General features: G+C 45.3%; 3 protein-coding genes across 4 annotated transcripts; all 3 read left to right on the forward strand.

The window, feature by feature from the left end:
- Positions 1-551: 551 nt before the first annotated feature.
- Positions 552-7,724, forward strand: ndufaf5 (NADH:ubiquinone oxidoreductase complex assembly factor 5). The gene is made up of 11 exons (XM_056372735.1): positions 552-920; positions 1,310-1,350; positions 1,670-1,733; positions 1,817-1,864; positions 1,955-2,058; positions 2,562-2,601; positions 3,464-3,661; positions 4,077-4,137; positions 5,531-5,614; positions 6,440-6,522; positions 7,524-7,724. Exons 1-11 carry the CDS (start codon positions 654-656, stop codon positions 7,617-7,619), a joined length of 1,086 nt encoding a protein of 361 aa, XP_056228710.1. The 5' UTR covers positions 552-653; the 3' UTR covers positions 7,620-7,724.
- A 128-nt stretch (positions 7,725-7,852) lies between these two features.
- Positions 7,853-9,817, forward strand: LOC130166896 (uncharacterized). Of its 2 annotated transcripts, none has more exons than XM_056372740.1 (2): positions 7,853-7,913; positions 8,646-9,817. In XM_056372740.1, exons 1-2 carry the CDS (start codon positions 7,862-7,864, stop codon positions 9,392-9,394), a joined length of 801 nt encoding a protein of 266 aa, XP_056228715.1. In that variant the 5' UTR covers positions 7,853-7,861; the 3' UTR covers positions 9,395-9,817. The 2 variants fall into 2 exon arrangements, with proteins under 2 accessions (XP_056228715.1, XP_056228714.1); XM_056372739.1 differs by lacking the exon at positions 7,853-7,913 and adding an exon at positions 8,073-8,159.
- Positions 9,818-11,788: 1,971 nt separating this feature from the next.
- Positions 11,789-16,353, forward strand: LOC130166884 (dynein regulatory complex subunit 4-like). The gene is made up of 11 exons (XM_056372721.1): positions 11,789-11,940; positions 12,074-12,163; positions 12,812-13,009; positions 13,198-13,404; positions 13,482-13,536; positions 13,795-14,000; positions 14,567-14,734; positions 15,274-15,360; positions 15,435-15,638; positions 15,971-16,036; positions 16,126-16,353. Exons 1-11 carry the CDS (start codon positions 11,938-11,940, stop codon positions 16,243-16,245), a joined length of 1,404 nt encoding a protein of 467 aa, XP_056228696.1. The 5' UTR covers positions 11,789-11,937; the 3' UTR covers positions 16,246-16,353.
- The last annotated feature ends 416 nt before the right edge of the window (positions 16,354-16,769 follow it).

Raw genomic sequence — 16,769 nt, forward strand, 5'->3', positions numbered from 1 at the left:
AAGTATATCATTAATCTGCAATTTTTTTTCAAGTAATCGATTGATGGTTTGGTATGAAAGGAAAAAAATAGTTTTAGTTTTTTTAGATTTTAGTTTTTAGTCAGTGTCTACGGAAACGTAATGCATTCACTTCAGAAAATATTATTTAACAAGATAATTACAAAATAGACCATTACAAGATCGGAGAAATTATCTCAGAATTCTGGGATTATTATCTCTTTAATTCAGAAAAAACAGAGCAGCTATTTTATTTCTATTTTTTAAGAAACCCTTTTTCTGACAAAAAATCCAGACTTTGAATTTTTTTCTGAATTAATGAGATTATTAATTTAGAAAATCTGAGGATTTTAGAAAACTTTTCTTAAAAAAAAAATTCTGCCGATTTTTTAAAATTGCATAATTAAATAATTTAATACATTACGCTTCCGTAGAAAACTGTGAACAGTTTTTAGTTTTAGTTTTTTCATTTTTAGTCCAGTTCCTGGCTGAGATCCAGTTCCACAGTTTTCAGTGAGCCCATCAGAATCCAGTTCCACCTTTTCCCTCCTCCTCTTCCTGAGGTCATTCACTGTGGAGGACAGGAAGAAGTCACCTCGGATGTTGTTCAGTGCTGTGATTGTCTGTAGTTGTGACCCGGAGCTCCGAACAGCACCATGAGCAGCAGAGTGTGTGGGAGAGTCCTGCAGAGGCTGCACACACCCGGATCCGCTCCTGCTGCGGCCCCCTCGGGCAGCTGGAGCCGGATCTCGTCCCCCTCCTGCAGACTCCGGGCTGGCCCGAGGTCTGAGCCCCCCAGCAGAGGACTGGCAGTGACGGGCAGGGGCCCCATGAATGTGTTCAACAGGGAGATGAAGAAGAGGCAGAAGAACTGGGCCGCGACGCTGCAGGACGGTCACCAGTACGACTACCTGAGGGACGAGGTATAAACCAGAGAAGAAGAATTCACTCACAGAGGGAGGGCAGCTACACACAACACAACAAGCAGCAACAGAGGAGATGTCAACGTGATATTAATTAGTTGAAAACGTAAAAAGAACACGTGTAACCATGACAACCAAGGTCCCGTACACCTGCCCCAGTAGGGGCTCTACGTCAGGACACTCCTCCATCAGAAGGTTAAAAAAAAACGACCTATGTGGTCGTTCATGTTGGACTTTTCTTTATGGGGGCTCCTGGGACATAATCCTAACAGACTGGGGTCTTTGGTCCAATTTGTGTCACTGAGATACCATTTTAATCAATATTAAATAAATAAATAAACACAGCTATGAAATAAATAAAGGTTTATGCCTCCTGTGTTTGTTTGCAGGTTGGCAGTCGAGTGGCTGATCGGGTCTATGACATTGCGAGGTGAGTTCATGACGACAGCTGGATCCATGTTTAACACAGTCCAGTCCACAGAGAGTCTGGGTTGATGCTGATGTTATTTAAATGTAAATTAAAAACCAATCTGTGCAGCCTGGCTTTATATAGTGTTGTATAATTATTATTATTATTATTGTAATGTTCAAATTTTCTGTTGCGTTTAATAATTGTATTTATTGCATCTTTGCATTAGTGTCCCAGTCCTTTGTTTACATCCTGTCCGTCACTTGTAAAGCACTTGGTTGTATGAATAATATATAAATAAAGTTTGATTGATTGACATTCTCTCTTCCTGTCTTCTCAGGACGTTTCCCCTGGCGTTGGACATCGGCGGTGGAAAAAGTCACATTGCAGAGCATTTAAACAAAGTACAGTCTGTTCACTGTGCGTCAGATTTCAAACTGTCTTGAGCAGCTGAAATCACCTGGATGACTCTGTGTCTGTGTTTCAGGACGTCGTGGAGCGTCTGTTCCTCACCGACGTCTCAGAGAAGACTCTGGTGAGCGATGATGAAGACACAGTAAACAGCGACACGTGATGCTGCTGATGTACGTTCATGCTTTAACCGCTCTGTGGCTCTGACCTGCAGAAGCAGAGCAGACGGACGGAGATCCCCACCACCTGCGTCCTGGCTGATGAGGAGTTTCTGCCGTTTAAAGAAAACACCTTCGACCTGGTGGTGAGCAGCCTGAGGTGACTGACACCGTCGTGTCCGTGTGGCGTTCACAGACACTTGTACACACCAATTTAAGTTTCCATCCTGTGGTTCACTGCTCATACAGAAATGTGATATATGTGATGTGTGACATATATGTGTATAACAATAGAGATGATGCCATATATGTCACCTATATATTATTATCACATTTATACATCCTCTGGATATATGAAGAAATACTGTAAGTTTATAACATTGATGAGCTACCCCCAGTAAAATGAGTCTATAGTATAAACATACAAACACAAACATAGCTATATATATTTGTATGTGGTAGATGTATTCTGTATATCTGTATATGAAACTTTCTAATAGGTTTTATAAATCATTTTTACATGTTTTTATTTTATAGATACATGGAAGTTTGATTTATGTACATATATTACATTTGTGTATAGTTTCTTCAACATGTGTATTTTTGGTCAGGGGCTTTTAAACTCTTCTTCGTTGGTGTTTAATCTGTTCTCTGCTCTTTCAGCCTGCACTGGATCAACGACCTGCCAGGTGCTCTCAAACAGGTGAGAGAAGGTTCATGCACAATACAAACACTTGTGTCCTTCTGACCACCGGCCACTAGAGGGCGCAGGTTCACACTCTCTGTTTCCTGTGCAACATCAAGCCAGGATGAGTCTCCTCAGGTGTCTTGTTTACTGACGCTGAAAAATGTGGGACGCAGCAACAGTTCTGTTCTCTCCTCGAACTTTACATGATGAGTTCAAGGTCCTGAAAAAACTACTTTCAGCAATGAGATCCTACTAAACTATTTGTTCTTACCAAGTTAGAACAGTTGGTTTTTCACACGAGAGCTTTGTGTTTTCTTGTTTTTCCGTCTGTGATCATGATTTAATGACTTGATGAATTAATGAATTAACCTTAACTAGGAGATGTCTGTGCTTTTCATTCCTCCACACCAGCGACAGTCAGAGCGGCGGCCATTTTGGTTTCAGGTTGTCCGTTGGTCCGTCTCATGGACACGATGTCTCAGTAACACCTTGACTTAACTTCTTTAAATTTGGCTCAAACATTCACCTGGACTCAGGGGTGAACTGATTAGATTTTTGTGGCTATAGGTCAAAGGTCAGTGTGACCTCACAAATCACTTTTTAGCCATTACTCAAGAGTTCACAGCAATTATGACAAACTTTCACACAAATGGTTCATATTCTCTCTGACTCTGGATAAACAGGAAGTGAGCTGGAACTAGTCTGAGTGGCGGAGGGATACGACCACGAGCAAGTGATTCTAGTTGTAAATTGTCCTTTTAGCAAACTGCAGCTCTGATGCTGGTGTTGGTCTCCAGTGTCCAGATATAGATGATCTATAAAGGTGATCAGTGTGACCTCACTCTCAGTAACCGCCCCCTGTGACCCCTCTCCGCAGATCCACCAGGTGCTGAAGCCGGACGGGGTCTTCATCGGGGCGATGGTGGGCGGGGAGACGCTCTACGAGCTCAGGTGTTCCCTCCAGCTCGCCGAGACTGAGAGGGAGGGGGGCTTCTCCCCCCACGTCTCCCCCTACACCGCCGTCACCGACCTGGGCAACCTGCTGGGCCAGGCGGGCTTCAACATGCTCACTGTGGTGAGATAAACCCACCGAAAGACACGACCTTTAACCCCTGACCTGCACACAGACGGACACAAGCAGCTGCTTCAAAAACAAACATCTGCTACAACTGAATATATGTAATAAATAAATATAATATATATATATATATGTGTGTGTGTAAACACACACATATATATATATATATTATATATGTGTAAACACATATATATAATATATATATATATATATGTGTGTGTTTACACACATAAATATAATATGTGAACCACAGTCCGTTAGATTAGGTTCATAAAAGACAAAGTTTTAAAAGAAATATTTTATGAACATTTATGAAAGAAAGCATCATCACATCTTTAGAGACAATAAAACTTTGTTGTGAAATATTAATGAATTGTGTTTTTAGAGTCGAACGATTGTGTTTGTGTTGCAGGATATTGATGAAGTTCAGGTTCAATATCCAGGAATCATCGAGGTCATGACTGACTTACAAGGTACAACACAGTGTGTGTGTGTGTGTGTGTGTGAGTGAGTCAGTGTGAGTGTGTCAGTGTGTGTGTGTGTGTGAGAGTGTCACAGAGTGTGTGTGTGTCTGTGTGTCAGTGAGTGTGTGTGTGTGTATCAGTGTGAGTGTGTGTATCAGTGTGTGTATCAGTGTGTGTGTCTGTGTGTATCAGTGTGTGTATCAGTGTGTGTATCAGTGTGTGTGTGTATCAGTGTGTGTATCAGTGTGTGTGTATCAGTGTGAGTGTGTGTATCAGTGTGTGTGTGTGTGTGTGTATCAGTGTGTATCAGTGTGTATCAGTGTGTGTGTGAGCTGATGTGACAGTGATGTGTGTATCAGTGTGTGTGTCAGTGTGTGTGTATCAGTGTGTGTATCAGTGTGTGTGTCAGTGTGTGTGTATCAGTGTGTGTATCAGTGTGTGTGTCAGTGTGTGTGTATCAGTGTGTGTGTGTCAGTGTGTGTATCAGTGTGTGTGTGTGTGTATCAGTGTGTGTGTCAGTGTGTGTGTATCAGTGTGTGTGTATCAGTGTGTGTCAGTGTGTGTGTATCAGTGTGTGTGTGTCAGTGTGTATCAGTGTGTGTGTCAGTGTGTGTGTATCAGTGTGTGTGTCAGTGTGTGTGTATCAGTGTGGGTGTATCAGTGTGTGTGTCAGTGTGTGTGTCAGTGTGTGTATCAGTGTGTGTGTGTGTGTATCAGTGTGTGTGTCAGTGTGTGTGTATCAGTGTGTGTGTATCAGTGTGTGTCAGTGTGTGTGTATCAGTGTGTGTGTGTCAGTGTGTGTATCAGTGTGTGTGTCAGTGTGTGTGTATCAGTGTGTGTGTCAGTGTGTGTGTATCAGTGTGTGTGTATCAGTGTGTGTGTCAGTGTGTGTATCAGTGTGTATCAGTGTGTGTCAGTGTGTGTGTATCAGTGTGTGTATCAGTGTGTGTATCAGTGTGTGTCAGTGTGTGTATCAGTGATGTGTGTATCAGTGTGTGTATCAGTGTGTGTATCAGTGTGTGTATCAGTGTGTGTGTGTATCAGTGTGTGTGTGTGTGTGTGTCAGTGTGTGTATCAGTGAGTGTATCAGTGTGTGTGTCAGTGTGTGTGTCAGTGAGTGTATCAGTGTGTGTATCAGTGTGTGTGTATCAGTGTGTGTGTGTGTGTGTGTCAGTGTGTGTATCAGTGTGTGTGTATCAGTGTGTGTGTCAGTGTGTGTGTCAGTGAGTGTATCAGTGTGTGTATCAGTGTGTGTGTGTGAGTGTATCAGTGTGTGTGTGTGTGTGTGTATCAGTGTGTGTATCAGTGTGTGTATCAGTGTGTGTATCAGTGAGTGTATCAGTGAGTGTATCAGTGTGTGTGTGAGCTGATGTGACAGTGATGTGGGCGTCGGTCTCTGCAGGAATGGGCGAGAGCAACTGTGCGTGGAACAGGAGGTCGCTGCTGCACAGAGACAGCGTGTTGGCAGCAGCAGCCATTTATAAAGGTATTGTTAGTCGTTACTCAGAGTTCCCTGTTTCCTGTTTTAAATCTGACCTGCTGCTTTTTGTTCATCAGAATCAACAATGACGCATCAGCTGAGAATAAAAACACTTCCTGTGATTTAACTTCCTCTTTCTGAGAAACGAGCTGCAGCTCAGACTCAGTCCGTCTTAGTCAACCAGCGAAGAAGAGAGTGTCGTGTTCAGTTTAATGGAGAAACATTAAAGGGACAGTTCAGGTGTTCTGACGTGGGGGGGTGTGAGGTCGTCATATATAGTCGGTTCGTTACCTGCAGTAGATTGTGATCAGCGCGGTGTCAGATAGGAAGGCTGACCGAGGACACCTGCAGAGTGTCAGAGTGATGAGCTGCTGTGGGCGGGGCCACCAGAAAACACCTGTTTTAGACACTTTTAAAAAACAATCCAACATCTGTTTAAATGAAGCTTCATGTAGAAGATTTTCATCTTTATCTTCAACAGCTCTGTCCTTTGGCACTACTTCCTGATTGGCTCAGCTGACCTGCGGCGTGATACAATGCGCTCCATAGGTGCTTGTGCGTAGGAACACGGTAGTTCAGCGGTTGAAAATGTAGAGCCAAAGGAAAGAGCTGAAGCTTCATTTAAACAGATGTTGGATTGTTTCAGTGGCGTCTTTAAAACTTCCTCGCTGATCAGAATAACGTACCAACTGTATACGACGACCTCACACACCCCCACGTCACCCCCGACCTTCCCGCTAACGTTCACGTGTCAGGTCGAATGTTCTGATTGAACTTCCTGTATCTCTGACGGCCGCTGAACGATGTCCATGTCTGTGTGAAATGTTTCAGAGATGTATGGTGACGAGGACGGCTCCGTTCCCGCCACCTTCGAGATCCTCTACATGATTGGCTGGAAGCCTCACGAGTCACAGGTGAGACAGGTGTGACACCTGATGTCCAGGTGCCGTGAATACGGGCTCAGCACAGGTTCTTCAGTCAGATAAAAGAATGGACATGAGAAGCTGCAGCCCTGATAAATACATGACTTATATATGAACAATCATTAACAGAGGCAGCGCAGTCTAAACTACATTTCCCTTTATTTTAAATGAACATTATGGATTGTATTTTTTAATAAATTCACTGTCAACTTTTATTCGCCTGAGTAGAAATAAATTTCTCTGTAATGTTGTTTCACTTCCTCCTCACTCCCGGTGTAGCAATACTTGTTGCATGTGTTTCTGTATTTGTTATATTCCTGGATTTGCTGTGTTTCTCCTTAAAGCTCCTCCAGTGTAAAGGTCTGTGTCCATGTGTAGTGTGATTATAGATTATAGATCAGCTCTAGCTTCTATATTAATACTGTGAAAGTATCAAAGCCTCAGTCCACAGAGAAATGCACACAGCCTGTATTCAGAAACTGAGCCTTAAAACCAGCCGTCAGGACTTCTGGAACTTTGTGATGTCACAACAAAGCAGTCACCAAGCCCCGCCCACCTGGACCCACCATCCAAACCTTGCAGGATTTGGTTTCTCTGAGTGTTTTTACCTGAAATCTGCTTTATTTTTATTGGATCACTCAGCAAACAATCAGCCAATCAGAAGAGAGGCTCAGAGCCTAAACACTCAGTATAAATCCAGCTTTAGGTTCTACATGAATCACTCAGCCGCCATGTTTTTACTCAGAAAGGGGAGGAGTTTGCGGCTGTGCTTCTTAAAACATCAAATCTTGGTCCTTGGTGTTTCTGCACTACAATTCCCAGAGTTCAACTGTCTATCAAATGGTTTGGGCAGGATGATTATGTTCTTTAATTTTACGTTGGCACAGTTTGAGTTTCTGTTTCTGATTATTCAAAATAACCACAGACATTAAACGCACCACTGCTGCGTTTCCTCCTTTAATGTTGTGTTCTGTGGTTTTTTCCCTCCTCAGTCCAGACCCGCGAAGCGAGGCTCGGCCACGGCATCTTTCGGGGATCTGTCAAAGATCAGTCAGCCGACCGGCGCAGACAAGTCACAGCGCCGCTGACACGTCCACACACTGTAAATAAGAGACTGTATTTAAACAACTGTGTTTTGGAGGCAGGTTCAATGTAATATTCTCTGAAATAAAGCTGAGCAGTGAAAACCACAACGTGTGAGAATTGATTTTGTTGTTTGAGTCTTTACTCACGCTTCATTTCCACCTCTTAGTCACAGTGTGAGTTCCTCTTAGATAAACCAGACTGTGGTTTCATCCCGCCACACGGCGAGCGTCCTCAGGCTGCACAGATGCTGCTTATCCTCTTCCTCCTCTCGGCTGGACGCCTCTCTCTCGCCTCCAGTAAGTAAATCCATTTAAAGACAGAGGAAAAAGTTTAATAAGATAAAATAGAAATAAGAATTCTAAATAAAAAAAATAAGAGAACAAGAACCTTCAGCTGAAACTGGGAAACAACAGACGTCGTCATGACAGAAGCTTCAGTGAAGGAAGAAACACTGAGCTCCTTCAGGGACTGAAATCCTGGACCAGGATCAATGAATTTAATTCATTGTGTTTGTGATGGTCTGTTGTGCATGAGGACGATCGGTACGTCTTACAGACAGAAATGTTTCCTCTGCTGCTTCTTTAAAAACAGAAAAGTAAAAAGTCATGTGTTGTATTTAAGGTTTGCTCAGTGTGTTTTACACCACGCTGCGTTCACTGACCCAACATCAACTGTCATAGAACTGATTTACTGAGTTTCACTGTGTGAATCACGTCCATAAAACCGACTGCAGGAGAGTAACAGCTGGTAAATTAGACACTGAACACCTTCACGTACTAAACTCTTATTTGAACTATTTGTGTGAAATTTTGTCATGATTGCTTCTTGAGTAACGGCTAAAAGGTGTTTTGTGAGGTCACACTGACCTTTGACCTTTGACCACCAAAGTCCAGTCAGTTCATCCTTGAGTCCAAGTGAATGTTTGTGTAAATTTTGAAGAAGTTCCTTGAAGGAGTTGCTGAGACATCGTGTCCAGGACAACCACATGTATCACGGCCCGTTTCTTACAGCTGCCTGTCTATTTCCAGATGTTCCCGCAAAGACTGTGCAGCAGAACACGGACGCCACACTGCCCTGCCCTCACGCAACAGGAAGTGGAGATGTGACGTGGTGGCGTGTGAGACACGGGGAGAAGGTGGTTCTCGTCACTATCAAAAATGGCCACAAGGAAAGCTGTGAGGAACGCTACGATTCCCCGGGAGATAATTCACTGGTCATACGCAGCGTCCAGGTCTCTGATGAGTCCATGTATTTCTGCAACAATAAACCAATATATCTGAACGTGACCTCCGAGCCCAACATGGTGGCGCCCACACAAGGTGAAGTACCAGTCACACACAGGGACAACGCTGTGGGTCCAGGAGGGAGCGGCACAGAGGACCAGCCCTCACACCTGTGGATGATACCTGTCGGGTCGGTTATAGGTGGCGCTCTGGTGCTGGTAGCCGTGGTGACGCTGAGGCGGTGCTCAGAGAGGAGACGCAGCGGCCCCGACACGCCTGTGACGGAGGGGATCTACGAGGAGATCGAGGACGGCAGCCTGCAGCCAGATGTGGAGAGTCCCTACTACTGGTCCACTGTCATAGCAACGACAGACCCCCCCACCCCCACCCCCACCCCCACCCCCACAAACACCGCTCTGTACAGCACCGTTACCAAGAGCAACAGGGAAGGACGGGGTGAGGAGGGTGTGTATTCTCTGGCCCAGAATCCACAGACAGACAGACAGACAGATAATCAGACAGACAGACAGAGAGACAGACAGACAGACAGATAATCAGACAGACAGACAGACAGACAGACAGACAGATAATCAGACAGACAGACAGAGAGACAGACAGACAGACAGATAAATAGACAGACAGACAGACAGACAGACAGATAAACAGACAGACAGACAGACAGATAATCAGACAGACAGACAGACAGACAGACAGACAGATAATCAGACAGACAGACAGACAGATAAATAGACAGACAGACAAACAGACAGATAATCAGACAGACAGACAGACAGACAAATAATCAGACAGACAGACAGAGAGACAGACAGACAGACAACAGATAAATAGACAGACAGACAGACAGACAGATAAACAGACAGACAGACAGACAGACAGATAATCAGACAGACAGACAGACAGACAGATAATCAGACAGACAGACAGACAGACGGACAGATAAACAGACAGACAGACAGACAGACAACAGATAAATAGACAGACAGACAGACAGACAGACAGATAAACAGACAGACAGACAGACAGATAATCAGACAGACAGACAGACAGACAGATAAACAGACAGACAGACAGACAGACAGACAGATAAATAGACAGACAGACAGACAGACAGACAGACAGATAATCAGACAGACAGACAGACAGACAGATAAACAGACAGACAGACAGACAGACAGACAGATAAATAGACAGACAGACAGACAGACAGACAGATAAACAGACAGACAGACAGACAGACAGATAATCAGACAGACAGACAGACAGATAATCAGACAGACAGACAGACAGACAGATAAACAGACAGACAGACAGAGAGACTGACAGACAGAAAGTGACAGAAATTGTAGTAAGGAACCATCCGTGTTATTTTCAGGTGATTATGTGAAAGAAAAGCAGATTTCTGATGTAAAAACATTTGAAAACAGTCAAGTTTGAGGCCGACAGGAAGGTTATTAACCACTTCTCTGCTGACTGTCACACACACTGATCTGACGGACAGAAGCAGAAACTGCTGACAGACACAAAATCCTTCTTTCTTCTTCGTTGCAGAAACAGACAGAAACACAAACTGTCACAAACTGTCACATCTCCACATATAGATACACCAGGACTAACAACGTTGTAGTGGCTATTTGTCTTTCAAACAAATTTAAGTCCAACATAAAAAATCAAAAGGCCACTGATGCACCATGGGGGATGTAGTTTACGCAGGTAAAAGAGTATATTGTCCAAACAAACCATTATTATTCGTCCAAACAAGCAGCAAAGGAACATAAAGATTTTATTTGACAAAAAATTTACAATAAACTAAGTTAAAAGTTATTATTATTTTTCAAACCCTTTCTATAAATATTGTGATAATAATGTTTGTATTTCCTGTCACCATCTGACTCTGTTGTTGTGCTGTTGTAACCATATTAAAGGTGTATATCTTTAAACAGGGATGTGGGTTATTCTGTCATTTCATGTGGTGTTCACTGACCACAGTAACTTCACATGTTCGGTCTCGAGTCCTGCAGCAGTAAACTCTGTTTGACATCTGAATCAGTGGAGCAGGAGGAAGTCTTCAGATAAAAATACTCCTCTGACTGTTATATTGTTATTATCATATTATCAGATTATTATCACTCCTGCATTAATGTGTAAACAGCGTCTTACTGTTGTAATTGGTTGAGGTGAAGCTGATTCTTTCATTTTTATTGGACTGAAGATCTCCACAATGAATGAATTGAGTAACTGTCAGATAATAGTGATACACTGTTGATTGTTCTGATTGTCTAAACCTCAGAATGATTCAGTGTATTGATTTAAGACGAGGAAAAGTTCCAGGTTTTGTGAAGCTGGTTTAATGAAATTATTGGAATGTTCTTAATCTGACAAACCAGTTATTAAAATGGTTTTAATCTTCTGAGGATCAACTAATCGATTAGTAATCATTACTCATCTCTAATTATATGTACTGTTGGGTAAATTAATCTAAAACCAACTACAATAACTACTTATATTTTATAAGCTCTTCATGTGTTTTGCATTGAGGTGAACTGAAAGTATAACGTGTCATAAAATGGAAATTCTCAAGTAAAGTAAAATAATTCAATGAATAAGTCACTAATAAAAAAGCTATAAATACTGTTAATGCGTTTTAATACGTAAATTATCCTATAATTTATTAATATTTAATTTTTATTATATAAAATTATTATTATATATTTTATTGTTTTATTATTTATTATTGTCAAACTTTATTATTTTTTAAAATGTATTTATTGTCTTAGCCTTATTTTGGAATGCGGATTTAAAAAAAAAGAAGAAGAAGCAGGATTTCATTAAATAAAGTTTAATTTGGAAAAAAAAAAGTTTCAGGCGGTCACGTGACGTTGCCATGGCAGCGGCTCTTGTTTCCATGGGCTCAGCTAGCTAACGGCTCAGCTAGCTAACGGCTCTCAGTTTAGCTTGTCTCTCTCTCTCTCCCTCTCTCTCTCCCTCTCTCTCTCTCTCTCTCTCTCTCTCTCTCTCTCTCTCTCTCTCTCTCTCCCTCTCTGTGCCGTCGCTGTGTGAATCCGCTCTCGGCCTCACGATGGTGAGTAACGTCTCGGGTTCATCCGCGGCTTTTTACCGCGCTGACTTGTGTGGAGCAACGGTTAGCTGTGTGTTAGCTTGTTAGCTTAGCACCAGCCAGACAGCAGCAGCAGACATGTCGCTTTCTGTTGCAGCCGCCGAAGACTAAAGGCAAGAAGGCCGGGAAGGGGAGGTCCTCCGCGGTGGTGGACGGTCTGTCGACGGAGGAGATGTCCAAGGACCAGGTCAAAAATTGGCTTAAATAGATCAATTTAAATCCTTTAGTTCCACTTTATATTATTAATATTCTGTCGAAGGTGTTTCTCTCATAAATGTGTTTGTTTTATTTATTGTTCCTTCACTGTGACGTTGCTGCACTGTGCATGTCTCACCTGCTGTTCCTCTGAGCTCACCTGAGTCTCACACCTGGATGTAAGAGAAGCCAGTGATGTGTGATGTGGACACCTGAGGAAACATCAGGTGTCCAGGAGTTTTCAGATAAAAAATGTCTGAATATTTATACACTGACCAAAAATACAACGTAACCATAAACAACCATAAACAACTATGAACCAGGAACACAACACTTTTGTTTTTGCTCCCAGTTTTCATAAGATGAAATAAAAGACTTTGTCTAATGACACAAAAACCGTGTTAGTGAGCATTTCTCCTTTGTCAGGATCAGTCAGGATCAGTCAGGCTCAGTCAGGATCAGTCACCTGTCAGGTGGGTGGATGATCTTCTCAAAGGAGAAGAAAACAAAACATAAACAGGTCCTCCATCTTTTATTTCAACTCATGAAAAATAGAGCAAAAATAAAACTGTTGTGTTTATATTGTTCAGTGTAGATTATAGATTCTAACTATAATTCACCCCCCCCCCCCCCCCTGCAGCTGGAGGAGCACATCGTTCGCCTCCGGGAGGAGCTGGACCGAGAGCGGGAGGAGAGGAGCTACTTCCAGCTGGAGCGGGACAAGATCCAGGCATTCTGGGAAATCTCCAAGAGGAACCTGGAGGAGACGAAGGCCGAGCTGAGGAACAGAAGCAGGGAGAGAGAGGAGGCGGAGGAGCGCCACCGAGTGGAGATCACTGTGAGCTACACACACACACACACACACACACACACACACACACACACACAGTTTGATACTGACGGATCTGAGTGTCGGAGCCTCGCTGAGACTCTCGTCCAGTGAACGAAGCTCAGAGTGAAACAGACTTTACATCAGAGTGATGCACTGAGGTGAACTGACTCTGTCTGCTGGACACTGGTGTCCAGGTGTACAAGCAGAAGCTGAAGCACGTCCTGTTCGAACACCACAACGCCGTCTCCGAGCTGAAGACGGACGGCGTGGCCTCCGCCTCGCTGATCCAGAACCAGCACACCCGGTCAGAGCTGGAGCTGCAGAGGGACGTGCAGGGCCTGGAGGCGGAGCTCCGAGAGAAGAAGCTCCACAACGACAGCTGCATCAAGGAGCTCAAACTGGTGAGTCCTGCTTCATCCGTGCACTGCAGCTGCTTCCTGTTTCATTCCTACAAGTGTTTCCTGTCACTGCTCCACAGAAACACCAGGTGGAGCTGATGGAGCTGACCAACGACTACGACCGGCGAATCAGAGGTGAGGAAACCCGGGCCCCTACTGGTCAGACCTGATCACGTCTGATCAGAGGGACGTTTCTGCTGTGACATCATCACCACATCAGTACACGTTGAATCTTGGTACCAATGTTGGAATTTACATTAACCTCACTAAATCTTTCCAAGTCATTTTTAACTTTATTGTGACGGGGTCAGTGAGAGACAGGAAACCCAGGCCACCGCTGTCACGCTCTCTACCACCAATCCACTGTCTTTCCTTCTGTCGCTGTTTCAACAGAAATCGAGGTCAAATATCACACGGTGACGCAGTCGATGGCGGAGGCGGAGGGGAAGAAGCGGAGGGCGGAGGTCAACGAGCTGGAGGACAGAATGAAAAGCCGCGTGGCGACTCTGATGGCGGATCACGACAGAGCTCTGAGAGGAGCCGAGGAGTATTACTCAGCTGTTCAGACCAAGCTGCTGACGGATCAGAGGGCGCTGAAGGTGAAGTGCTGCTGGAGGCGTGGTCTCACTGATACTGAACACACACACCTTACACACAAACACACCTGTCATCATACATTATTGTTGTCATGGCAACAACACGCTGCCGTACTAGAGGACGTTAATGCTGTGAAAGTGTCGATGTAGTTTTTCTCTCTGTCGTGTCTTTGAACGTCTCCAGTCTGGATGTGGAATTACATTCTGTGTTAATTAATGTTAATTAATGTTAATTTATGTTCATCAGGTCGAGAAAAAAGATTTCCCTTCTCAGTTACAGATGTTTGGTGTCACTGCTGATGTTTGGTTTGAGTGCTCAGTAGGAAACAGCGTCCTGCAGCTTTAAAAAAAAATACACAAAAAAATCCTACATTTCCCACAATCCAACATTCCCTCAGACTCTCTGCCTGGTGAACACTCACATCTGTCGTTTGTTTGTAACGTAACAGCTGAGATAATCGTCTGAGCCCAGAGCTGCTGCTGTCACATGAACCGACTCGTTTCCTCCTGCGTGACGTTCAGGTTCAGGTCGTTTTCTCTGGATTTTCCTGCTTTGTGTTTGTCTCCAGGACGAACTGGCAGAGGTTCAGAAGCAGCAGGCGCGAGCGGACAGAGATCTGTCGGCCGCTCAGCAGGAGAACAGTCGTCTGCGAGAGTCTCTGCAGGAGGCCGAGCGCAAGCTGCCCGAGCTCCAGAAGCAGCTGCAGGACTACAACCAGGCCAAGGCCAAGATGGTGGTGCGTTCGCTGCACAGAGCGGCCGAGTATTTCGCCGCTCACGAGTTTATTTTCACACTCTGAAACTTCAGATCCATACACAAAATCAAACGTATTAATTATGATCTTCTAAGGTAATGCTCCGGTAGTTTTGCTGGAACCATGAACATCATGTTGTTGTCCAGTTCTCTGTGACACTGATCTCTGGATTGATGTGGTGGAACACAGCAAAGTGTTTCCTGCTTCTGACAAAGAAACAGCAAGACGTGCTGCTTTACTCTGGCAGCTGTCATTTTCTTATGTTCCCTAATGAAGTATTTAATGAAACAGCTGATCAGGAATCTGAGAGAGACCAACCAAAGCTTCAGTCACTTGTAGTTTGTTGTCAGATTCTTCACTGCAGCTCAGTGAATCTGTGGTGGGACTGACGGCAGCCTGGAGCTCCGTGTTTCCTGAAGAGAAAAGAAGCTAAAAGTTCATTTGTGAAATCAAACATGGAGCAGGACGAACAGCTGTTTCTACCTGCCTTAAAACGTTGCTCCTCCTCCTCTGTGTGACAGACGAGCCGAGCTCAGGTGAAGGTCGCTGAGCAGGAGCTGAGGGATCTGAGTGTGGAGCACGAGCTGCTGCTGCAGGCCTTTGAAAAGGTAAAAGGTCAGTTTGTCACGTGACCTCCTCTCGGCCCGCCGGGCGTCCGATGTGAACGTGTGGGTGTGGTCAGGTTCAGCAGGAGCGCGACGAGCTGCTGAGGAAGCAGGCGGAGGCCGTCGTGGAGGTGCAGCGGAGGAGCGGACTGAAGGAGCTGCTGCTGGAGAGGAAGCTGGCGGCGCTGACCGAGACTCTGGAGAAGAAGGAGGCTCAGCTCTGCGCCGCGCTCGCCGCCACCCGGCAACCCGCCGCCAGCAGCGCCGCAAACAAACTGGAGGTACGATTCTATATCCACATCTGTGTCCTAAATGAACATGAATGACCTCTGACCTCTCCAGGGAGTCAGCAGGTCAGAAAGGAATTCATCCCACTTCCCTCATTAAATCTGTCAGGGGTCAAGGGTCAGGGTCAGGGTAAATTAAGACTTTTTTCAACACAATAAAAACGGCCGATCGGGAACCACATCCAGCCACCGAGCTGTTTATCTTCAGAGAACACGTGTGTCTTACAGTTACGAGGACGTTTTATTTTGAAAATTCAGCAAAGAGTGAAACCTCGCTCTGTGATTGGTTGAAATATTGCTGAGTCACGTGTTTCTGCTGCTCGCAGGAACTCCTGGAGCGTAAACAGGTGACCATCAGCGGCTTACAGGAGGACCTGGCTCGAGAGTGTCAGGTGAGTTTTCAGGTGAGCGTGGTCACTGCTCGGCGTCATGCGACAGTCGCTTCACGTGGTCGGTGATGAGTTCAACATGTGACCTGCAGGAGTACGACCAGCTGCTGCACACCTGTACGGAGAGGATGAAGGCTCTGGGCGTCGCTCAGCACGACTTCCCCTTCAGACCCGCGGAGCAGATCCTGAACGGACTGACCCCCCAACCCTGAACCCTACTGGACCATCCTCCATCCTGGACCCTCTTCCACCCTCCTCCCTCCTCCTCCCTCCTCCTCCCTCCTCCACCTTCCTCCTCCCTCCTCCACCTTCCTCCTCCCTCCTCCACCTCCTCCTCCTCCTCCCTCCTCCACCTTCCTCCTCCCTCCTCCACCTTCCCCCTCCTCCTCCTCCTCCTCCACCTCCTCCTCCTCCCTCCTCCACCCTCCTCCCTCCTCCACCCTCCACCTTCCCCCTCCTCCTCCTCCCTCCTCCACCCTCCACCTTCCCTCCTCCCTCCTCCACCTTCCTCCTCCTCCTCCACCCTCCTCCCTCCTCCACCCTCCACCTTCCCTCCTCCCTCCTCCACCTTCCTCCTCCTCCTCCTCCCTCCTCCTCCCTCCTCCTCCCTCCTCCTCCTCCCTCCTCCACCCTCCACCTTCCCTCCTCCCTCCTCCCTCCTCCACCTTCCTCCTCCTCCTCCACCCTCCTCCCTCCTCCACCCTCCACCTTCCCTCCTCCCTCATCATGTCACTGA

The sequence above is a fragment of the Seriola aureovittata genome, chromosome 3 (genome assembly GCF_021018895.1).
Source record: "Seriola aureovittata isolate HTS-2021-v1 ecotype China chromosome 3, ASM2101889v1, whole genome shotgun sequence".
NCBI lineage: Eukaryota > Metazoa > Chordata > Actinopteri > Carangiformes > Carangidae > Seriola > Seriola aureovittata.